We start from the raw sequence: 24,313 nt of genomic DNA, 5'->3' as shown, positions 1-24,313 counted from the left end.
CAACCAATGAGGTGTGAGTTGCAGGATGCCTCCACAGCTCTTCAACTTCCTATGTGAATCAGTGACCACAAGCAGAGACAACAGGGGACAGTTTCTGTCTGTGGATCCCATCCATCATATGATCAGTTTGTGGAGGCTCCAACACTGGCAGTGGCGTCGCTATACATAGGGTGAAGATCTGCACAATGGCAGAGATTGGGAAATATCGGGATGTGTACAGGGCCAAGACAAGGGGTGGGCAGGAGGGATGGCTGCCCTGGGCGCAATGGTTTACTGTAGGGATAGGGCGCCTTCTTTCTGTTGCAAGGCTGACAGGAGTAGTGAATTTTGACAAGTGAGTGACTGCTGGGCGTTGGATCCCCTAAGCTTGCACATCATGGGTTAGGGGGGGGGGGGGCACAGTTTGGCATCTTTGCCCTGGGCGCTGGATGACCTTGTCCTGGCACTGGATGTGTATATATTTCAGCAGCCTATGAAAATGAGCAGTATGTAGTGGGGATGTTATAGAGCCGATGACACCCAGAAAAGGTCGTAGAGGAATCTCTCCTCTTAGCATGCCATCAGAATGAGACCAAAGCAGCAGAAAACATAAAGAAATAATTTGATGAAATCATCGTCTCTGGAATATTACAGAATAATAATAATAATAATAATAACACAGAACCGTCTGTAAATCAGCTCATCTACCTCTATCCCCCCAGAGAAAAAACAGCTGCACAGGCAAGGTGACCGGGCCTCTTTACTGCTGGATTCACATCCATGCGGAACACACGCTGCTCTGCAGAGACCTGCGGAGGTGCCGTTCATTCTTAATGGCACCCCTACGCATTTCATTCTGCAGTGTATCTGTGGGTATGGGAACTGCAGGCAAATTACGATCTGCCTGCGGTCATCGTTTTTGCAGATGTGCAAGCACCTTTTTTTTTTTTAAGAGACCGCAGGCACGGAAGCCCATTCAAATAAATAGGCTGCCATGCCCACGCAAACGTGGGCTGCAAAAACTCGAGCATGTGAAGCTGGTGTTAAGCCAGGGAGGTAGTGGAGAGTTTTTTTACCAGGACTCTAGGTCTCTGCGCGCCACGTTTGCACAAGCACGGCAGTCTATTCATTTCAATGGGCTTCTGTGCCTGCGTTTCCCACAGAGAAAGGTGCACGTACCTTTCTCAAAACACGGCCCTCAGGAAATCACACGGTCATTTTGAGCATATGATTTTTCTGTGACTCTGGCACACATACTGTGATTTTACAGAATAATTGGCAGCCTCATGCGTTTTCTCACAGCAGCGCCTTTTCACTGCCGGTGGTTGCAGGTGTGGGAATTGCTGCGACCCACAGCCACATGCAGAGGCAATGTTTGCCTAAATAGCAAACATGTCACACTTACCTGCACTGTGCAATAGAGCAGAACCGAACCTACTCTTCAAGGGAACCCCGCTGCCGGTGCCTGCTTCTTATCTTCTGTGTCTGCCCCCATAGAAAGCTGCTTGCTAAGGGGGACAGACGAGCAGGCCGATTCCCTCTCCTACTCTGTCTCCCATTGCTACCCCTATCCGCTGCTGCCCCTCCCTCTCCCTGTACTGCTCCTCCCTCTTCCAACACTGCCCCTCCCAGTACAGTCCCCCCCCCCCCCTCCCACTGAAGCCTCTCCCCCTCCCAGTGCAACCCTTCCCTCTCCCTGACACTCCCTCTCCCACTGCTGCCTCTCTTTCTCCCTGTACTGCTCCTCCCTCTTCCATCACTTCCACTCCCAGTACAGCCCCTCCCTCTCCCTGTTTTGCCCCTCCCTCTCATACTGAAACTTCTCCCCCTTCCCAGTGCAACCCCCTCCCTCTCCCTGACACTCCCTCTCCCACTGCTGCCTCTCTTTCTCCTTGTACTGCTCCTCCCTCTTCCAACACTGCCCCTCCCAGTACAGCCCCCCCCCTCCCACTGAAGCCTCTCCCCTTCCCAGTGCAACCCTTCAATCTCCCTGACACTCCCTCTCCCACTGCTGCCTCTCTTTCTCCCTGTACTGCTCCTCCCTCTTCCATCACTGCCACTCCCAGTACATCCCCTCCCTCTCCCTGTTCTGCCCCTCCCTCTCATACTGTAACTTCTCCCCCTTCCCAGTGCAACCCCCTCCCTCTCCCTGTTCTGCCACTCTCTATCCCACTGCTGCTCTCCCCCTCCCCCTCCCTGTACTGCTCCTCCCTCTTCCAACACTGCCCCTCCTTCTCCCTGTTCTGCCCCTCTCTATCCCACTGCTGCCTCTCCCCCTCCCTGTACTGCTACTCCCTCTTCCAACACTGCCCCTCCCTCTCCTAGTACAGCCCCTCCCTCTCCCTGTTCTGCCTCTCTCTATCTCACTGCTGCCTCTCCCCCTCCCTGTACTGCTCCTCCCTCTTCCAACACTGCCCCTCCCTCTCCTAGTACAGCCCCTCCCTCTCCCTGTTCTGCCTCTCTCTATCCCACTGCTGCCTCTCCCCCTCCCTGTACTGCTCCTACCTCTTCCAACACTGCCCCTCCCTCTCCCTGTTCTGCCCCTCCCTCTCCCACTGAAGCCTCGCCCCTTCCCAGTGCAACCCCTCCCTCTTGCTGTTCTGCCACTCTCTCTCCCACTGCCCCTCCCTCTTCCATCACTGCCACTCCCAGTACAGCCCCTCCCTCTCCCTGTTCTGCCCCTCTCTCTCCCTGTACTGCTCCTCCCTCTTCCATCACTGCCACTCCCAGTATAGCCCCTCCCTTTCCCTGTTCTGCCCCTCCATCTCCCACTAAAGCCTCTCCCCTTCCCAGTGATACCCCTATCTCTTCCTGTTCTGCCCCTCCCACTCCTTGTTCTGCCCCTCCCTCTCCCACTAAAGCCTCTTTCCTTCCCAGTGCAACCCCTCCCTCTCGCTGTTCTGTCCTTCTCTCTCCCACCGCTGCCCCTCTCTCTCCCTGTACTGCTCCTCCCTCTTCCATCATTGCCCCTCCCTCTCCCTGTTCTGCCCCTCCCTTCCCCTCCCCCAGTACTCCTGTGCCTGGTGAACCTTGTTCAGCTTGATTATTTCCATGTATAATGCTACTCTACCTTCTAACCCTCCTTTCCAGCCAGTCACTCACCGTCAGTGCAGCTCTTCCAATTCGAACAACCCCAAAATCATTGGGGTCCCAGTAGTGTGCCCCATACACACAGAGACCGGATGTGGCCAGACCGGCCGAGACCAGCGAAACGAGCCGGAGAGGAGCCCTCACCATCCTGGGGAGCCTGGAAAGAGGAGATCTGTGTTAATGGTGTGCGGTGCAGGCGAGACAACGCCTAACCAAAGAAGGGGATTAAATGAGGTGTAGGGGTCCTCTCACACCTAGAATTTAATTCCCACCAATCAAAGATGTTGTGAGGCTGAGTCTGATTAGTTTCTAGGAGCCCAGGGCCTTGGGTTTGCCAGCATGCTCGCAACCAATGATGTTGTGAGGCTGTATTTTAATAGGATTTTATGTGATAGACAAACACAAAGTAGGACATAATTGTGAAGTGGAAAGAAAATGATAAATGGTTTTCCAATTTTTTTTACAAATAAATATGTGAAATGTGTGGCTGCATTTGTATTCACCCCCCCCCCCCCCCGGAGCCAATACTTTGTAGAACCGCCTTTCCCTGCAATTACAGCTGCAAGTCTTTTTGGGGATGTCTCTACCAGCTTTGCACATCTAGAGAGGGACATTTTTGCCCATTCTTCTTTGCAAAATAGCTCAAGCTCTGTCAGATTGGATGGAGAGCGTCTGTGAACAGCAATTTTCTAGTCTTGCCACAGATTCTCAATGTTATTTAGGTCTGGACTTTGGCTGGGCCGTTCTAACACATGAATATGCTTTGATGTAAACCATTCCATTGTAGCTCTGGCTGTATGTTTGGGGTCGTTGTCCTGCTGGAAGGTGAACCTCCGCCCCAGTCTCAAGTCGTTTGCAGACTCTAACAGGCTTTCTTCTAAGATCTCCTCTTATTTAGCTCCATCCATCTTCCCATCAACTCTGACCACCTTCCCTGTCCCTGCTGAAGAAAAGCATCCCCACAACATGATGCTGCCACCACCATGTTTCACAGTGGGGATGGTGTGTTCAGGGTGATGTGCAGTGTTAGTTTTCTGCCACACATAGAGTTTTGCTTTTAGGCCAAAAAGTTAAATCTTGGTCTCATCTGACCAGAGCACCTTCTTCCACATGTTTGCTGTGTCCTCCACATGGCTTCTCGCAAACTGGACTTCTTATGGCTTTCTTTCACCAATGGCTTTCTTCTTGCCACTCTTCCACAAAGGTCAGATTTGTGGAGTGCCGACTAATAGTTGTCCTGTGGACAGATTCTCCCACCTGAGCTGTGGATCTCTGCAGCTCCTCCAGAGTTCCCATGGGCCTCTTGGCTGATTCTCTGATGAATGCTCTCCTTGCCCGGCCTGTCAGTTTAGGTGGACGGACATGTCTTGGTAGGTTTGCAGTTGTGCCATACTCTTTCCGTGTTCAGATGATGGATTGAACAGCGCTCTGTGCGATGTTCAAAGCTTGGATTTTTTTTTTTTTTTTTTTTTTTTTTTTTTTAACCTAACCCTCCCTACAACTTCACAACTTTATCCCTGACCTGTCTGGTGTGTTGCTTGGCCTTCATGATGTTGTTTGTTTACTAAGGTTCTCTAACCAACCTCTGAGGGCTTCACAGAACAGCTGTATTTATACTGAGAGTAAATTACACACTGGTGGACTCTATTTACTAATTAAGTGACTTCTTGAGGCAATTGGTTTCGCTAGATTATAGTTAGGGATATCAGAATAAAGGGGGGTGAGTACAAATGCACGTCACACTTTTCACATATTTATTTGCAAAAAATGTTGAAAACCATTTATCATTTTCCTTCCCCTTCACAATTATGTGCCACTTATTGTCGGTCTATCACATAAAATCCCAGTAAAATACATTTACGTTTTTGATTGTAACATGACAAAATGTGGGAAATGTCAAGGGGTATGAATACTTTTGCAAGGCACTGTATGTCATTATTCTTCATAATATGGCTATAAGAAGAATATTTGTATTTGGCTAGGTTCAGATCACACAATTCCGACACGCAGGAAAACACACTTTACTATAGCAGACATGCAGCAGTGCCAGGGCACCACTACATACCTGCAAATGTGTGCGCCAACTGCGTCATGCCCCAGCATTGTGCGATTTGCCGTGCGCTGCGTTTTGGGAAAAGGGCCGGGGACATCTTTTCTACGTTTCTCTGGCATAGGGTAGACCATTAATTTCATCACATGGGAACGCGCCCCTTGCTTGGTTGTGTGAAACAAGCCTTGCCAGTCAGCCTAGATGAAGGGAGACATATAACCCTGAAACGCGTTGGGCCTGGATTATTTTAAGATTTTTAGCGACAAAGAATAAATGATATGTGAACTGATCCCTACAGCTTGTCCCTGTCATCTTTCCACTCCATATAAAGAGAACCTGTCACTGATGGAAAGGCGGAATCTCCATCCTCGAACGACCCTCCGCCCTGTATAATGATAATATTACTAATTTATTATGTTATTGCTAATAAATATTATTGATCATAATATATTATACTAATTATGAGAGTCCCTTCCTTTGAAAATAACATTGAGAGTCCCAGCCAGATAATAAAACCAATCATACACCAACACAAGACATATACCAACATGAAGAGGTCACAATGTCCTCCTGCCTGAACTCAGAACTGTCAGTGTTTCTCCCCCAGGGTCAGACTCTGATTGGTTCCCGTGGGGCAGCACAGACAGTCCAGCGATATCACCTACCTGCTGTCCAGCTTCTGACCGGCTCATCCCCCCTTTACCCGGGGGTTGGTAGGTTCCAACGGGCGCGGTGATCTCTGGGAAATGTAGTTCGTGGCTCCGCACTGATCTCTGGGCTGGGAGAATTACAAGCATACAGGGGGCAGGGCTAGAACATACCACCTTACACACACGAGGGGGGAGCTTCGCTACCAGTTACATAAGCTGCATACCGGTGTCTATGTCGCCATTTTTCCTGAGCCCTTTCCATTCACTCTCTCTCGATAGCGGCCTTCGGGAAAATGGCGGAGTAGCAAAAGTACAACGTCCAATAAAAAATTGAGCTTGGGCCAACGTGACCGTCTGCGGGAAGCTGGGCGGGGCGAACGTTGGTGCGACGCAGCTCCTCTTCCGGCGCGTCGCGGATCCACATCCGGCGGGGAGAAGTACGGGAAGATGTCGCTGTCCAGGTGAGCGGGGCCGGGGGGTTTCTAAGAGGGGTTGTTAGAGCTTCTCCGGAGGGGAGAGAGAGACGGGGGTTACTCTTTATAAACAATACCCGGTAGTATTCGGTCACATCCAACCGGAACTGCTGTGGTGTGATCGCTGGAGACGGTTCCCTGAGATCTGGTCAGGGCCTGGACCCCCCCCCTCCCCTCCTCCCCCCACTATGTCTGCCCCAGTATACCTCATTTCCATTAACCACTTCTGGACTGGAAGGTTTTGCCCCCTTAATGACCAGGCCATTTTTTTTTTTTTTTTGCGATACGGCACTGCGTTACTTTAACTGCTTTACGACCGCCCGCCGCAGATGTACTGCAGTAGGCAGCCGCCGTAACTGTATGTCGCTCGCGAGCAGGGGGCTAGAAGGCGAGCACGCACCATCGCGATCGCTCCCCGCCGAGAGAGAAGAACAGTCGGATGTTGTAAATGTTGTAAACACAGCTGACCGTTCTTCTCCCTGGAATGATCACAGAGAGCCTGTGATCCTTCTATATAGGAACACAGGTCTCTATGGTCATTTCACAAGCCACGCCCCCCCCCCACAGTTAGAATCACTCCCCTAGGTACACATTTAACCCCTTGATCACCCACAGTGTTAACCCCTTCCCTGCCAGTGTCATTATTACAGTAACAGTGCATATATATATATAGCACTGATTACTGCAGTAATGTCACTGGTAACCCCAAAAAGTGTCAAAAATGTCAGTTAGGGGTCCGATCTGTCTGCCGCAATGTCGCAGTCCCGCAAAAAATCGCAGGTCGCCGCCATTACTAAAAAAAAAAAAAAAAAAAAAACAAAACCATAAAAATGACATAAATCTTTCCCGTAGTTAGACACGATAACTTTTGTGCAAACCAATCCATAAAAAGCTTATGAACACAGGAGCCCTGTTTCAGTCAGTGACAGATGAGGGCTGTGCCGTGTTTACAACTGCACACCGCCGGGTTCCCAGGGCCTATCGGACCCGTTGCTTAGTTGCAGGGTTAGTGAGCGGGCGTGAGCCTCCGTACGGGTACGCCGGTTTGCACACGAGAGCCAGCTTGCCACAGTAAATTTGCGGCGGTTGGTCGGGGAAGCTGTTAACTGCCCTCTTTATTAGGTACACCTTGCTAGTATCGGTTTGGACCCCCTTTTGCCTTCAGAACTGCCTTATTTCTTCATGGCATAGATTCTACAATGTGTTGGAAACATTCCTCAGAGATTTTGCTCCATAGTGACATGATGGCATCACGCAGTTGCTGCAGATTGGTCCATGATGCCAATCTCCTGTTCCACCACATCCCATAGGTGCTCTATTGGATGAGATGTGGGGAGTGTGGAGGCCATTGGAGGACAGTGACCTCATTGTCATGGTGAAGAAACCAGTGGTGAGATGATTGGAGCTTTGTGACATGGTGCATTATCCTGCTGGAAGGAGCCATCAGAAGATGGGGACACTGTAGTCATAAAGGGATGGACATGGTCAGCAACAATACTCAGGTAGGCCGGGGGGTTTAAACGATGCTCAATTGGTACTAAGGGGCCCAAAGTGTGCCAAGAAAATATCCCCCACACCATTACACCACCACCAGCCTGAACCGTTGAGAAAAGGCAGGATGGATCCATGCTTTCATGATGTTTACGCCAAATTCTGATAATGTAACGAGAGGTTATTTGAGTTACTGTTGCCTTTCTATCATCTGGAACCGGTCTGCCCGTTATCCTCTGACATCAGGCATTTTCCTCCACACAACTGCCGCTAAGTAATAGCCGATCTCCAGCTGCGGTTTTGCATGGTGATGTCACTGGGTGATCTGACTGTCTCTCCCCTCTAGTCACAGTCCCATGCAATGTCACTGGCTGAACTAACCGTCTCTTCTCTCCAGATGCGGTCCCATGCAATGTCACTGGGTGAACTGACCAAGGCTTCTCTCCAGCTGCGGTCACGTGTGGTGTCTCTGGGTGAACTGACTGTCTGTCTTGTCTCTTCTCTCCCCAGTTTCCTGCCCGCTCCCATTCAGCTCTCCCAGGACCAGCTGGAGGCTGAGGAGAAGATCAGAGCCCAGAAGTCTCTGCAGACAGCTTTGGTAGCATCACGAAGGGAACCGCCCCCTTATGGGCATCGAAAAGGCTGGGTGCCCCGAACTGTGGAGGTGAGTGTTATCATCTGGGGGCACATTGAGAAATCTACATTGTTTAGATCAGCCAGTATGAGGGCTCCTCATGGGTGGGACTAAATATGGTGGGTTAGGATGCAGATTTGACAGGTTATTACACAAATGCTGGTGAATTCTGCAATACGTTTATATTTTGTTTCATAGGTTTCAAAGTTGCCTCCATTTGGGGGCCCGAGGGTGGAAGTGGGTAATGTTTAATTTTGTAGGTTGTAAAACCTAATAAAAATGTATCTGAGAAAAAAAAAAACCATAATAGAGAACAATCAAAATCTTGCTAAGTTGAAGTGATATTGAAGTCAAAGGGTTAAGTGTGCTCCTAGGGAATGCTTTCTAACTGTGGGGGCAGTGGATGCACTAGAGGAAAAGATAGATCTGTCACAAGATCTTTCCTTTACTCCCTGACAGAACAGCCGTCTACCTTGTTTACATAGGCAGACCGCCGTTCTGCCTTTCCTCCATTGCAGCCGCCGGACCCACTGATTGGCTCCCGCTAGGTCCAACCACAGCAGGAATGGCGCGCGCGCTCCCCAGATTGTGTGCACAAAATCACGTACATGTACCGGACTTTGCGCAGCCGGGCCACCCTGCCGCAATATATATGCGGTGGGTGGTCCAGAAGCGGTTAAAACTAGAGCTGCACGATTCTTAATAAAATGAGAATCACAATTTTTTTGCTTATAATAAATATCAAGATTCTCAGTGTAACATCTTTTACATTATACAAAAAAAATTGGTCTAACTTTGCTGTTTAGTTTTTTTAAAATTAAAGTGTATTTTGTCCCAAAAAACTGCGTTTGAAAGACTTCTGCGCAAATAGTGTGACATAAAAGATTGCAACGATCGCCATTTTATTCTCTAGGTTTGGGGGTTCTAAGTCATTTTCTAGCAAAAACAGCTAGTAAATTTGAAGACAGCTGTGAGTGAGCAGAGAACAGCTCTGTAAGAATCGAGGACATGCCGTCTCAAGATCGTGAGGGGGGGGGGGGGGGTGAATCGAGCTTTTTTTTTTTTTTTTTTTTTTTTAATAACCGTGCAGCTCTAGTTAAAATAATTCAAAACCCTGAGATTTGTGTCTGGTGGCTCGTGTCTTCCGGTGGGATGAGAGCCTGCTGCTTGTAATAGCAATTGAGCAGTTAGTTGGCCGCTCTGATTGCTATTAAAAAAAATGTATGCCACTGCAGGCATCATCCCGGCATAGCCACCAAAATCCAGAGACCTATGGGTACGTCACTGGTTGCTAAAGCGGAGTTTCACTTGTTTTTAAGTTTTACAAGTCAGCAGCTACAAAAAGTGTAGCGGCTGTTTTTTAATAAACACACACCCGCCTGTCCCCCGATCCAGCGATGTGGCCGCTCGAAGCCTCACTCCTCAGGTGTGGGCACCCGGCTGTGACAGCTTATGGCTTCAGCGGAAGTGTAATCTGGGTACCTGTCAAAACTAGTACCCGCTTCCCGCTCAAAAAAATGAAATGCCAAATGTGGCATGTAAGGTCTTGAAGAGTGCTTAAAGCAGAAGTTCCACTTAAGTGGTTATTCAGCATTCACTTCCTCGTTAAAAAAAAAAAAAAAGCACCGATATTTGCGATTTTTAATATTTTTTTTATTTTGTTACATTTTGTCTGTGGATTGTATTAAAAAAAAATATATGTAAATTTTGCAAGATACCTAAAAATTGGATTTTTGACTTACCGTAAAATCCATTTCGCTGGTGTTCATTGACGGACACAGCTCATGATCTTCATGACCATTGGGTTATACTGCCCCCTACAGGAATAGGACACTAGGCAGAAAAAGAATCTGGCTACACCCATGGGCAGTCTCAGGGGGTATACTCCCCCCTCTCTGCTATAGGTACTTAGTTTTGTTACAAGCAGTGTCTGAAGAATTACAACTCCATAGAAGGGTGGGTGCTGTGTCAGTCAATGGACATCAGAGAAATGGATTTTACGGTAAGTCAAAAAACCTACTTTCTCTTTCATTTGACTGACACAGCTCCTGATCTTCATAACCATTGGAACATCCCAAAGCAGTGTAAAACATGAGGGGTGGGAACAGCAAAAAATTCCCAAGGCTAAACAGTAGCCAACCAGGCAACATGAGCTCAACCAAAACAACTGGAGCTCACCTGAAAAAAACAATACACCCTCAGAGGATCAGCTCCTCTTAAACAGCAGCCTATAAAGTGGATGGGTTGGCATCTGCTGATGCTTCTTTTGGCCGCAAGGTTTTGCATCAGACACAGTCTGATCGCTCGGAGTTCCAACAAATTGATGGGTAGTCTGGACTCTTCCAGTGTCCAGATCCCCTGAGCAGAATTTTTGCTGAAGACGCTTCCCCAGCCGGAAAGGCTGGCATCCATGGTGACCACTGTCCAATACAAGTGGAGGAAGCATTTGCCCAGATGAAGCGCTAGACAACGAAGCCACCATATCAGGGACTCCTTAGTTCCCCGGCTCAGCCAGATCTGATTGTCCAGAGACTGTGAAGTCTTGTCCCATTTGGCCAGAATCTACCTTTTCCTGGGATCTTGTATGGAACTGTGCAAACAACCGCCTCGAAGGTAGACCCCATCAGGCCCAACGCTCACATGGAAGTCCAGCGATATGACCATCTGCTGGACAGCAGGAGACGAATTGCAGCCTGCAATTCCTGGAGTTTGTCCAGAGGAAGGAGCACTCTGGCTAAGGCCGAGTCCAGAGTCAGACCCAGATAGTCCAGCCTTGTGGACAGAACCCGAGCAGACTTCTAAAAATTCCGAATCCAGCTGAACTCCTGCAGAGTTCGTATAGGGATTTCCAGGTCTTCCACCAGAGCAGTAGGAGACTCCGCTTGCAGAAGGAGGTCGTCCAAGTAGTCCAGTACCGCGATCCCCCGTTGTCGTAACACTGGGGGTAACACTTTTATGAAGACCCAAAGAGCAGAGGCGAGACCGAAGGGTAATGCCACAAACTGATAATGCTCCTCTCCCACGGCAAAGCGTAAGAAGGACTGGTGACCGCCACATATTGGAATGTGAAGGTAAGCATCCTTGATGTCGATAGAGGCAAGAAAATCCCCCTGATGCAGAGATGCCGCCACCACCACCATGTGGATGGACTCCATCCTGAAGCAGTGTTCAACGCCTTGAGGTCCAGGATTGGACGCACCTTGCCTTCCTTTCTGGGAACTGTAAACCGGTTTGAGTGAAAATGTTCCGAAGTTGGAATCGGGACAATCGCCTCTTGAAGAAACGGGTCTTGTACCACCCCAAACAGACCCTGTAACTGGTCCAACTTGCGCCTAAGTTGGAAGTAAAAATCCTTGCCGGGGGACAAAAGCGAAACTCGATCTTGTAGCCGGACCGAATGACTTAGTGTACCCCCTTGTCTTGTACCAGTGAAGTCCACGGGTCCGGAAACCAACGAAGTGTCCCCCACCCCCGATACAGACGGAGCCTTGTCCGCGGGTCTGGAGAAACCCGCTCTTGGCTTGCCAGACCAGGTTTGTTTGGGTCCTCCAGAGGAGGCCCTGAAAGACTTCAAGCCCTTGTCAGTCGACCCTGAGACCTTTTTAGAAGTCTGGTCCGCAGACCAGCATTTGAGCCAAAAGACACGCCAAAGAACCACTGCCGAAGCAAAGAGCTGAGCCACTATGGGAGCCACATCCAAAGAGGCATCACAGAAAAAACTGCAGCCCCTGGACCAGCTGTTCCACCAGTTCAGCAAAGGCAGAGGGGAGCTGTTCTCCCTCCAGGTCACGGCATAAAAGCTTAGCCCCCTCGGTCAGAATTTGCGACACCAGGGCAATGGTGAATACCGGCCTCAGTGCCGAACCAGCCAGAGTGTACATGTTGTGGGCAACAGCCTCCGCCTTCCTGTGAGCTGGATCCTTAAAGGCCAGGAACTCTTCAACTGGAATCATGGTTGCTTTGCTCAATCTAAAAAACTGAGGGCCCACCACCGGTGGAACAGTCTACTTCTTAAGGGACTCCTCATAGGGATAACGTCTAGTAAATCGCTTAGGGACCCCAAGGGGACGCTTTGGACGTCCCCACTCTTTAGCGACAATTCTGTCAAAATAGGCAAAGAAAGGAAACCCCTTTGTCACTCCTGGTGGCTTGTGAGTGCCAAAGGGAACCTGCGCCTCCACTGCAGCTACGTCCTCCATCTTCAAGGTCTCACGCACAGATACAATCAGTGCTTCCACCAGCGCCTTTTCATGCGCGGTTGCAGATCACCAGGGGGACTCCACAAAAAATGTAAAACACTGCATATGGACAACCCCCCCCACCGCGCTGACAGCACCACCCAGTCGCCAGGCACAAAGCACCAATCGATCCTCAGCAGAGAGGGAGAGAACCCTCCCAGACTCCCCACCCAGCAGAAATGGGCACCTGCAGCCACCAGGATAATCTGCACTCCACATGCGGCGATCAGGAAGTGAAAAGATCCAAGAGTCCCCACCACCGAAATCGCCACGCCCACAGGGCTGCAGTTTTATGACCGCTGCTATTTTCAATGGCAGACCACTGCAAAATGGCCACCGGTCCACATGAACATAGCCGCCTTGCATAGAAAACACACAGGCTATAGCAAAATGGCGTCCTCCACTCTCAGGGACCCAGGAGGGATCCCTAGGCCTCAAGGACAGGCCCTGGCAGGAGCCCCCACCAGGTACAATTCCCCCCCCCCCCCCCCCTGCACAGCCGATTGTCCGGTTGCGGGCGGCACACCCCCCTGGCCCCCCCCATCACCATCATGGCGCCCTGCCCCCACCCCAGGAGTTGGACCAGACCATCCACACAGCCCCAGCATAAGTGGAGGGGGGGTTAGAGTGGGGGGACAGATGAAGGGGGGGTGCTTGACGGGAAGGAGGGGAACCCGGGGGTCCGACTGTCCCAAGGAGGGGCCCACGTGAACCCCAAAACCCTCCAGGGGGAGAGGGGGGAGACCACTACTCCCCATACCAGGAACTAGGCGGGCACCACTCCAGACAGAACCCCTCGCCATCCAAATGGGGAGCTGTCGGCCAGGAGGAACGCTGTGACTCGGGACGAGACCCGGTTGTATGCGATCTTGCGAGGCGTTTAACTTGCAGGCCAGCCCTCGTCTGGTGGGGGCTATGTCGCGGCCCACCAAGCGCGGAGCTTAGGTCTGTGCCCGCTCGCTGGCCAGACTGGGGTGACCACTGGATCCAGCAGCCCAGTCTGGCAGATGATTTGTAGATCTCTCAGGTAAAAACCAGGAGAAAAAAAATTCTATCCAAAAAGAAAAAAATTGCCAGGACCAGAGATCCCAGCAAGGAACTAGGTCCTTACTCCTGACTAGGCAGAAAAAAAACTAGTGCCTATAGCAGAGATAGGGAATATACCCCCTGGGACTGCCCATAGGCATAGCCAGATTCTTTTTCTGCCTAGTGTTCTACTCCTGTAGGGGGCAGTAAAACCCAATTGTTATGAAGATCAGAAGCTGTCCATCAATGAACAAAAGAGAAATAAAGTTTTGTCTCTTTTGATCAGTGTTGGGCTTGTGCTGCAGGGACTGGGGCTCCTCTGAAAAGCAATCCATGCACTGGGGAGGCGTTGCATGCAGTAGCGGTGCTGCATTGGCCGCAGAAAGCAACAGTGTGTTTAGGCTTTGCCACCCAGCCCAGCATCACGGCCGCAGCATGTGTACAGTTGTGTGTTCGTGTTCAGGCGAATTTTTGGGATAAGTTAATCCAGGCAGTCACTGCACAGCTCATGTAAACACTCGGCTCCTGCAAACGCCTCAAACTTTTGGTCTGATTTTTTTTTTTTTTTTTTTTCAGGGAACATTCAATTCAAGTAACCTCTGTGTAAGGGCCGTGTCTGTGTTGGGAAGTTAAATTCATTTATTAATTACACTATTGCTTTCTCTGCAGGATTTTGGCGATGGAGGGGCGTTCCCAGAGATCCATGTGGCGCAGTACCCCCTGGACATGGGCAGAAAGAAGCGGATGTCCAATGCCCTGGCTGTACAAGTGGATGCAGAGGGAAAGATCAAATATGATGCCATTGCACGGCAGGGCCAGGGTAAAGAAAAGGTGAGAGTCTGCGGGATGTTGAGGTGGGGGGGTGTGAATTCGGGATCAAAGTCTCTGGCAGCTGTTGGCCATTCCTGCTACCTGTTTGTTCCTCTGCTCATGTCAGTCGTCTCTTTGGAATTTGAATGATCTACTTTTTTGTCTGTAGGTTATATACAGTAAATACACAGACCTGGTACCTAAGGAAGTGATGGATGAAGATGACCCAGACCTGCAGAGACCCGACGAAGAGGCAGTCCGAGAGGTAACAATTTTTTTTTTATTTTGTTGTCGTGGACTAATGTTATATACACGACTGTATTGTTCCTGGGTGCGCTCCATCAGCGTCCTCAGAACTTTATCTAAGCTCTCCCCAGCAGTTCAAAGTCAGCTACCGACAATCAGGTGCTGGTAGGGCAGGCTTCCAATGTCAGCACTATGCAGCCAGTCACAGTGCTGCATCATCGGGGGTCCCTCCTACCAAGCTTTGGGTGTCACAGCTCACTGAAAAAGCATCGGTCATTGGTAAAGGGTTAGGATTTTGCTAATAACCTTGTTTTTTAAGTTGACAGACAAGACCCGCCAGGCCCTGGATAAAGCTGTGTCCCAGAAGATAGCCGCAGCCATGCCAGTTCGAGCAGCAGACAAGCTGGCACCAGCACAGTACATCAGGTGAGGTGCTTAGATTTGGGAGGGCAGATTGTGTAGTATGTTCTTCATTACATGTGGAGAATGGATTGTGCTAGGAGGGCCCCCTTTACATTGAGGAGGGTGGGCTGTGACAAGAGTGTTTTCATTACACAGGGGAGGGTAGACTGGGCCAGGGGGTTCTCATTACATTGGGGAGGATGGATTGTACCAGGGGGTCCTCATTACATGGGGGAGGGTAGAATGTGTTAGGAGGGTCCTCATTACATGGGGGGTGGTGGGCTGTTGCAGCAGGAGTGTTCTCATTACACGGAAGATGGTAGACTGGGCCAGGGGGTCCTCATTACATTGAGGAGGATAGATTGTACCAGGGGTGTACACATTACACGGAGGAGGGTGGACTGTGCTAGAAGGATCCTCATTTACAAGGGGGAGGATGGACCTTAAAGCGGAATTAAAGGAAATCTGTTTAATAAAGCCCCCCCCCATCGCTGCGGGTTCAGCATTCCATCTGGTCCCGGGCACTTCCATCTTCACCTGGTCTTCCTTCTGGGTGCACTCAGCTACTTGAATGGCCAAGTTGCGATGATGTCACTCCTACGCATGCGCACGGAAATAACTTGATGAGCTAAGCTCTGAAGCATTTATAACAGAAGAAACCACTAGAGTTAATTTCCGCTTTAATAGGAGGGTCTTTATTACATTGGGGTGGGCAGACAGTGCCTGGAAGGTCCCCCATAACATTAGGAAGAGTGGACTGTGCTAGTCGTGCCTCATTACATGGAGTAGGACAGACCATGCGGATATCGTTCTTACTACAAGGGTAGCTCCGTTCCAGGAAGATCCTAGTACATAGGAAAGGGTTTACAATGGGGAGGATGGACTGTGCCAGGGAGACCCTCATTACATGGAGGAGGGTGAACTGTCCCAAGAGGGTCCTCCTTACATTTCCTTGTCTCTTTCCAGGTACACACCATCCCAGCAAGGTGTGGCATTCAACTCAGGAGCCAAGCAGAGGGTCATTCGTATGGTGGAGATGCAGAAAGACCCCATGGAGCCACCACGGTTCAAGTGAGTGCTGATCGGTATAGTAGTGTACAGACTGGTCTGGGTATTTGTAGTATGATGGGAAGCAGAATGGAAGTTCATCAGTTCATCTTTTTTTTTTCCCTCCCAGAATAAACAAGAAGATCCCACGTGGCCCACCGTCTCCTCCTGCTCCTGTGATGCACTCCCCCAGCAGGAAGGTAAGAACACTGGGTGTTCTAGGGAAAATTGGAGTGATGTATTTTTGTCTTGCTCTTCTCTTCTGTGTTGGATAGTAGGGGGGGATGTAATGTATTTCTGGTAATTCTGATATTAGTGCAGTGAGGTGGAACTCTCTAGACACATCCAGCCTACCTTGCACCACTTGATGGGGAATGTCATCTGCATTGTTTGTATGTAATAACATTTCCTGTCTAATGTCATTTTTAGATGACCGTCAAGGAGCAGCAAGAATGGAGAATCCCCCCTTGCATTTCTAACTGGAAGAACGCCAAGGTAACCTAAACTGATTTGTTGGTCATCCCTGGTCCACATCAGCAGCATATAATATGGCCAATGCCCTCCTGTCTGTATCTTATTAATGTTATTGTTATACAGGATTTATATAGCGCCGACAGTTTACGCAGTGCTTTAGAACTTGAGGGTAGACAGTACAAATACAATACGCTAGGAATCAGAGGGCCCTGCTCATTAGAGCTATGCTTTTTTCTGATGGGGGAGCCGCCTCAACATGGCATGAGGCACCTGATAAAAGTAGGTTTCTTTAGATTAGCATTGGAATACTCCAGGCATGGGGGACCCAAATAAAGCAGAAAATATGTGCAGGGACCCCTAAAATATACTGAAGGCACACGGACATTCTAGTACATGGCACATCTGTGCAGTATGCACTAGGGCAGGGATCTCCAAACTACGGCCCTCCAGTTGTTGCAGAACTACACGTTCCATGAGGCATTGAAAAACTCACATTCAGACATGACTAGGCATGATGGGAATCGTAGTTTTGCAACAACTGGAGGGCCATAGTTTGCAGACCCCTGCACTATGATGCTGCTTATGATGCAGGGCCCAGGAACCTTCTGAGATATTCAGTTCCAGAATAATGTAAGAAAGAGCAGGGAGTCCAGGGCCTCAATCATCAACGGATACATTATGTATGGCAAAATGAGCTGTCGTAACAATTAAATCTCCCATGAAACACTTCTATAGCAAATGTTATTTGTAAATATGGATCATGGATGTAAAGAAAGGCGAAGGGGTTTCGTCCATGGATTATACTTCTGTTCATGGACATTGCACAGCAGAAACGTGGCTCAGAGATTATCATTTGCTCCCCCCAGCACTGGCTCATTGCCCTCCATATTTAACACCGCCCCCCCAGGAGTCAAAATTGTGATAACGGTGGTGGCTAATCTGGCCTCTATTCCTTTCTTTAGGGTTACACCATCCCACTGGACAAGCGTTTGGCTGCTGATGGCAGGGGCCTCCAGACTGTCCACATTAATGAGAACTTTGCTAAATTGGCTGAAGCTTTGTACATCGCTGACAGAAAGGTGAGTGTGTGTCTGCAGATGTTTACATCACTGAAGGAAGAGAGTGTATGTATGAGGATGTGTACATCACTGATGGGAAGTCGAGTGTGCATTTGAGGTTGCACACATCATTTATACTAAGGAAAGTGCGCATCCAGGAATGTGTACTTTACTGACGGTAAGGGGGCCTGCGTCTGAGGTTGTGTACATCACTGACAGGAAGGTGATTGTGTATCTGATATGTAGGATGCTAATGGAATGAGGATGTGTACACAGCTGACACAAAGGTGAGTGTATTTCTGAGGATCTGTACAATGCTGACGCAAGGTGAGTGTGTGTGTCCTGAGGATGTGCACAGTGCTGACAGGAGGTGAGTGTGTGTGTCCTTGGGATATGCACAGTGCTGACGAAAGGTGAGTGTGTGTGTGTCCTTGGGATATGCACAGTGCTGACGAAAGGTGAGTGTGTGTGTCCTGAGGATGTGTACAGTGCTGACGGAAGGTGCGTGTCTGAAGATGTGTACAGTGCTGACGGAAGGTGCGTGTCTGAGGATGTGTACAGTGCTGATGGAAGGTGCGTGTCTGAGGATGTGTACAGTGCTGACGGAAGGTGTGTGTCTGAGGATGTGTACAGTGCTGACGGAAGGTGTCTGAGGATGTGTACAGTGCTGACGGAAGGTGTCTGAGGATGTGTACAGTGCTGACGGTAGGTGTCTGAGGATGTGTACAGCACTGTCACAAAGGTGAGCGCTTGTCTGAGGATGTGTACAGTGCTGACAGAAGGTGTCTGAGGATGTGTACAGTGCTGACGGAAGGTGTGTGTCTGAGGATGTGTACAGTGCTGACGGAAGGTGTGTCTGAGGATGTGTACAGTGCTGACGGAAGGTGTGTGTCTGAGGATGTGTACAGTGCTGACGGAAGGTGTGTGTCTGAGGATGTGTACAGTGCTGACGGAAGGTGCGTGTCTGAAGATGTGTACAGTGCTGACGGAAGGTGTCTGAGGATGTGTACAGTGCTGACGGAAGGTGCGTGTCTGAGGATGTGTACAGTGCTGACGGAAGGTGCGTGTCTGAGGATGTGTACAGTGCTGACGGAAGGTGTGTGTCTGAGGATGTGTACAGTGCTGACGGAAGATGCGTGTCTGAGGATGTGTACAGTGCTGACGGTAGGTGTCTGAGGATGTGTACAGCACTGTCACAAAGGTAAGCGCTTGTCTGAGGATGTGTACAGTGCTGACAGAAGGTGTGTGTCTGAGGATGTGTACAGTGCTGACGGAAGGTGCGTGTCTGAAGATGTGTACAGTGCTGACAGAAGGTGTCTGAGGATGTGTACAGTGCTGACGGAAGGTGTGTGTCTGAGGATGTGTACAGTGCTGACGGAAGGTGCGTGTCTGAAGATGTGTACAGTGCTGACGGAAGGTGCGTGTCTGAGGATGTGTACAGTGCTGACGGAAGGTGCGTGTCTGAAGATGTGTACAGTGCTGACAGAAGGTGTCTGAGGATGTGTACAGTGCTGACGGAAGGTGCGTGTCTGAAGATGTGTACAGTGCTGACGGAAGGTGCGTGTCTGAGGATGTGTACAGTGCTGATGGAAGGTGCGTGTCTGAGGATGTGTACAGTGCTGATGGAAGGTGCGTGTCTGAGGATTTGTACAGTGCTGATGGAAGGTGCGTGTCTGAGGATGTGTACAGTGCTGACGGAAGGTGCGTGTCTGAGGATGCGCACAGTGCTGACGGAAGGTGAGTGTGTGTGTGTCCTTGGGATGTGCACAGTGCTGACGGAAGGTGAGTGTGTGTGTCCTGAGGATGTGTACAGTGCTGACGGAAGGTGAGTGTGTGTCCTGAGGATGTGTACAGTGCTGACGTAAGGTGTCTGAGGATGCGCACAGTGCTGACGGAAGGTGAGTGTGTGTGTCCTTGGGATGTGCACAGTGCTGACGGAAGGTGAGTGTGTGTGTCCTTGGGATGTGCACAGTGCTGACGGAAGGTGAGTGTGTGTGTCCTGAGGATGTGTACAGTGCTGACGGAAGGTGAGTGTGTGTCCTGAGGATGTGTACAGTGCTGACGTAAGGTGTCTGAGGATGCGCACAGTGCTGACGGAAGGTGAGTGTGTGTGTCCTTGGGATGTGCACAGTGCTGACGGAAGGTGAGTGTGTGTGTCCTTGGGATGTGCACAGTGCTGACGGAAGGTGAGTGTGTGTCCTGAGGAAGTGTACAGTGCTGACGGAAGGTGAGTGTGTGTCCCGAGGATGTGTACAGCGCTGACACAAAGGTGAGCGCTTGTCTGAGGATGTGTACAGTGCTGACAGAAGGTGTCTGAGGATGTGTACAGCGCTGACCCAAAGGTGAGCGCGTGTCCTGGAGATGTGTACAGTGCTGACGGAAGGTATCTGAGGATGTGTACAGTGCCGAGACAAAGGAGAGCGTGTGTCTGAGGATTTGTTCATTGCTGATGGGATGGGTAGTGTGTCTGGTGATTTGTAGACAGTAGCCATGTTCCTCCCCATTGACACCTGACTGTCTCGGCAGGCTCGGGAAGCCGTAGAGATGAGAGCCCAAGTGGAAAGGAAGATGGCACAGAAGGAGAAGGAGAAAAAGGAGGAAAAGTTGAGAGAACTGGCTCAGATTGCCAGAGAACGCCGAGCTGGAATAAAGTCTCATGCAGAGAAAGGTGAGATCCACAGTGTACAGGTATATTGTAGGGAGGGTTTCTGATGATATCTCATTACTTATACATTGACATGTTGATGTGTTTCCTCCAGAGGATGGAGAAGCAAGAGAGAGGGATGAAATCCGAGATAACAGGCGAAAGGAGCGCCAACATGAGCGCAACCTGTCAAGAGCAGCCCCGGACAAGAGGTAAAATGGAGTCTTCAGGGGTTGTAATTGCATATCTAAGGGAAGATTATGGCATTTCAATGAACCAAAGAGCATAGGCGTAGGTCCACACTGTGAAAGAACAGCCAACCCCCTTTGATGGTAATAAAGCTGCAGTAAAACACAGAGGAAGATCACTGTAAGATTATGTACATGACATTTTATCTTCCAGATCAAAGCTGCAGAGGAATGAGGATAGAGACATCAGTGAACAGATTGCTCTTGGAATACCCAACCAGCGACCAACAGCGGACCTCCAGTACGACCAGCGGCTCTTCAACCAAACTAAGGTAATTCTAGTTCCTACTACTGCCCTCTAGGCCAGTGTTGGGCGAACTGGGCACCCTAGATGTTTTGGAACTACATTTCCCATGATGCTCAACTACACTGCAGAGTGCATGAGCATCATGGGAAATGTAGTTCCAAAACATCTGGGATGCCAAGGTTCACCATCACTGCTCTAGGCATACAGACATGTAAAGGAAGGTACAATGTTTACATCGCTTTGAAGATGGCAAGAGGCGCACCCATGAAAATTTAGAAGTAATTTCTGCCCCACCAGATTCCACAAAAAAATAAAATGGCCCTCAGAGGATGCAATGCAGACTGCACCAAAATCATGAGTGGATCGTAAACTGGTACCGCAGAACTGTTTCATTTGTGTCTTCAATTCGACATGTTTCCTTATATTACAGGTGGCAGTGTAGCTCAGGGTACAAGGCCAGGCCTTGAATGCCAGTGAACCCACTGCTGGTAGCAGGAGGGGGTTCAGGCACCCAAAGGTAACCGGTTTACTAGAGGCAGGCAGCCGATGTGAACAGAGGATAATCCACATGTTACTTGCAGTCAGGAGCAGCAGCAGGAAAGAGCACAAAGCAGTGTATACACCACATTCCACCCAACTGATGACATCAATGCTCAGTCCGTTAGCCTAACCTCTTCTGTGGTAAAGCCTATGGCAGTGGGAATTTAATTGTGCCCGATGATTCTAGTAACAGAGTAGCACCCATTTCTTGGCCTACTCCCAAAGGACACAGCCATGGTTTATAGCAAGAGAGTGCTATGTGGCTAACACAGTACACTCAGGTTTTGAAACTCCACAATGCAGAGCCCAGTGACTGAAAGTCACATTCCATGTCCAATACAGCAGGGTCTAGTATGACCTAAGCTGAGAAAATGCAGATAACAGATATCTGCATAGAGGCCAGTTTGGTAGTGGGGACTTCACTGAAGAAAAAACAAAAAAAAACCTCTTGGTAGAAGAAAAAAAAAAAAAAGATTAGTCCTTTTCTCAGCAGAGCAGAGAAAATATGTTGATCATTCTTAACCACTTGCCGACTGCCGCACAACTTTTTACGTCTACAGGCAGAGCGACGTAGGGGTATGTCGCTAGCCTGTAAGGGTTTTGGGAGCGAGCGCGCGCCGCCGGATGCGTGCTCCCGCTCGGTCACGGCTTCACTGCCAGTGTCATTTTTACAGTAACAGTGCATATGTATAGCACTGATTACTGTAGTAATGTCACTGGTAACCCCAAAAATGTCAGTCAAGGGTCCGATCTGTCCGCCGCAATGTCGCAGTCCCGCAAAAAAAAAAAAACGCAGATCAGCGCCATTACGCGTTTAAAAAAAAACAACAACAAAAATGACAAATCTTTCCCTTTTGTTAGTAAGCGCAATAACTTTTGCGCAAACCAATCAAAATATGCTTTTTGTTTTTTTTTTTGTTTTTAACCAAACATGGTAAAAAAAAAAAAATTTACCTAAAATGTTAAATTTAGATTTTAACATTTTATTTTTGGGAATCTCATATAAAAAAATGTGAAAAATATTGTTATTTTTGCAAAATTGACGCTCTTTTTTTGTTTATAGCGCATGATTAAAAAAAATAAAAAAATCGCACAGGTGATCAAATACCACCAAAAGAAAGCTCTGTTTGTGGGAAAAGAAGGACGCCAAATTCGTTTAGGTACAGCGTCGCACGACCGCGCAATTGTCCGTTAGTCACGCAGTGCCGAATCGCAAAATAGGCCCTGGTCAGGAAGGGGGTAAAATCTTCCGGGGCTTAAGTGGTTAATAAAACAAAGACTGAGGCATGCTGGTAGGAGAAGAGGTTACCTGGGCCAGTCAGGTTTTTTTTTTTCTTTTCTTTCTCTCTCCTGTCTCTGGCAGGGTCTACATCAGGGATCCTCAACCTGGCCCTCCAGCTGTTGCAGAAATACACATCCCATGAGGCATTGTAAAACTCGGACATTCACAGACCTGACCAGGCATGATAGGAATTGTAGTTCCTGAACAACTGGAGGGCTATATTTGTGAAGACCCTTGGTCTACATCATGGGTAGGCAATCTTAGAGAGGTGATGAGCTACCTGAACAACATGGAAGAAGTCAAAGATCACTGGACAGTTATCGCCTAATTTGCCTCCTCGCGCTTGATTTTAAACTACCATGCTGCAATCACATGTATAGAATAGCAGTTGTAGGTTTAAATCAGCCAGTAAGGAAGTAACATATCACCTGTGAAACACACATGGGTTGCGTTTCAGAGGAGCAGCAGTGCCTGCCGCACATGTAAATAAGCCCTTAACTGCTTTTGGCGGTGGCACCCTTAGGACTTGTTCACATGTGAGGTTGGTAGCTGGTTCCCCCCCCCCCCCCCCCCAGTCCTTACACTCTTCAGTTAGAGGCAGCAGCCGAGGGTGTACACATGCCACGGCAGGAATCCTACCATCACATTTGGTGGGTGATAGAATGTCTCCTTACTGCTTCACTGTCTGCTTTAACCCATTGCTTACTGTACTAAGGTTTCATAGGGGCCCCCTTCACTTGAATGGGTCACACTTGGTTGGCCCTAACCCCCGCCAAACATGACAGGGTGTATAATTCTGCTGTGGCTGAGACTTGTGTACATACTTGGCCACTATAGTTGAAGGTGGTGCTGTTTGAGGGGTGGTACCCCTCTCCCCACAGGGAACGCCCAGAATCTCCTAATACATCACTTCCTAACCATTGGTCTCAATTTGCAGGGTATGGACAGCGGCTTTGCTGGTGGGGAGGATGAGGCTTACAACGTATATGATAAGCCTTGGCAAGGCAACAAGGAAACGGCACAAACCATCTACCGACCCACCAGGAACCAAGAGGTGGATTTCAGCCAAGATTTAGAAATGCTGATGAAGAACAACAGGTGAGGACAATGAATATGCACACAGGTCACTGATTAAATGATTCCGCACAAATTTTCCTGACCACTATTCTCCTTCTCAGATTTGTTCCTGATAAGGAGTTCACCGGCTCAGACCGCAAGCAGCGCCGCGATGGACCAGTGCAGTTTGAGGAGGATCCTTTCGGTTTGGACAAGTTCTTGGAAGAAGCCAAACAGCACGGAGGATCCAAACGCCCCTCAGACAGTGGCCGTGCCAAGGAGCATGACCATGAGGGCAAAAAGCGCAGGAAGGAGTAAGGGGTGACCCGGGCCAGTCCTGGGACTGTTTTGGGGGGCACTATTGTCAGCAGAATCCAAGAACTGTCTTGTGGCAACCCCACTATTGTCACCGGGCTAAAAATCTGCCCATATCAATTTTGTATATATGTATCAAAGTGCTAACCAAACACCTTTGAGTAATGTGTAAGAAGAATCACTGAAGTCTGCAGAGCATTGCGCCAGCTGCAGCAAGTACAATGTTCTGTGTGTGTCTGTAGAGTGGGAAGCTTCAATCCTAATTTCCATATGAGATTTCTGGACTAAACATTCTGGATGGTTCTCACAATAG

At 49.2% G+C, this 24,313-nt stretch overlaps 2 protein-coding genes across 2 annotated transcripts in view; one reads left to right on the top strand and one right to left on the bottom strand.

The window, feature by feature from the left end:
- The window catches only part of ADCK1 (aarF domain containing kinase 1), a 39,045-nt gene extending 33,190 nt beyond the window's left edge, over positions 1–5,855 (bottom strand). Inside the window, exons 1-2 of the mRNA XM_082242868.1 lie at positions 5,785–5,855; positions 3,082–3,226 (exon numbers count right to left, since the gene is read on the bottom strand). Of these exons, the coding sequence (XP_082098994.1) occupies positions 3,082–3,216 (135 nt within the window). The 5' untranslated portion in view covers positions 3,217–3,226; positions 5,785–5,855. The remainder of the gene's footprint in view (positions 1–3,081; positions 3,227–5,784) is intronic.
- A 305-nt stretch (positions 5,856–6,160) lies between these two features.
- On the top strand, positions 6,161–24,216 carry SNW1 (SNW domain containing 1). Its single transcript, XM_082275934.1, has 14 exons — positions 6,161–6,230; positions 8,244–8,397; positions 14,301–14,462; positions 14,611–14,706; positions 15,007–15,113; positions 16,056–16,160; positions 16,267–16,336; positions 16,566–16,631; positions 17,573–17,689; positions 20,195–20,336; positions 20,428–20,524; positions 20,715–20,832; positions 23,567–23,727; positions 23,808–24,216. The coding sequence occupies exons 1-14, from the start codon at positions 6,217–6,219 to the stop codon at positions 24,001–24,003; spliced, it is 1,605 nt and encodes a 534-aa protein (XP_082132060.1). The 5' UTR covers positions 6,161–6,216; the 3' UTR covers positions 24,004–24,216.
- Positions 24,217–24,313: the final 97 nt, after the last annotated feature.

The sequence above is a fragment of the Pelophylax lessonae genome (assembly GCF_965119305.1).
Source record: "Pelophylax lessonae genome assembly, chromosome: 13".
NCBI classification, from domain to species: domain Eukaryota; kingdom Metazoa; phylum Chordata; class Amphibia; order Anura; family Ranidae; genus Pelophylax; species Pelophylax lessonae.
The sequence above is the reverse complement of the archived record's forward strand: the minus strand, read 5'-3'. Positions and strand labels throughout refer to the sequence as shown.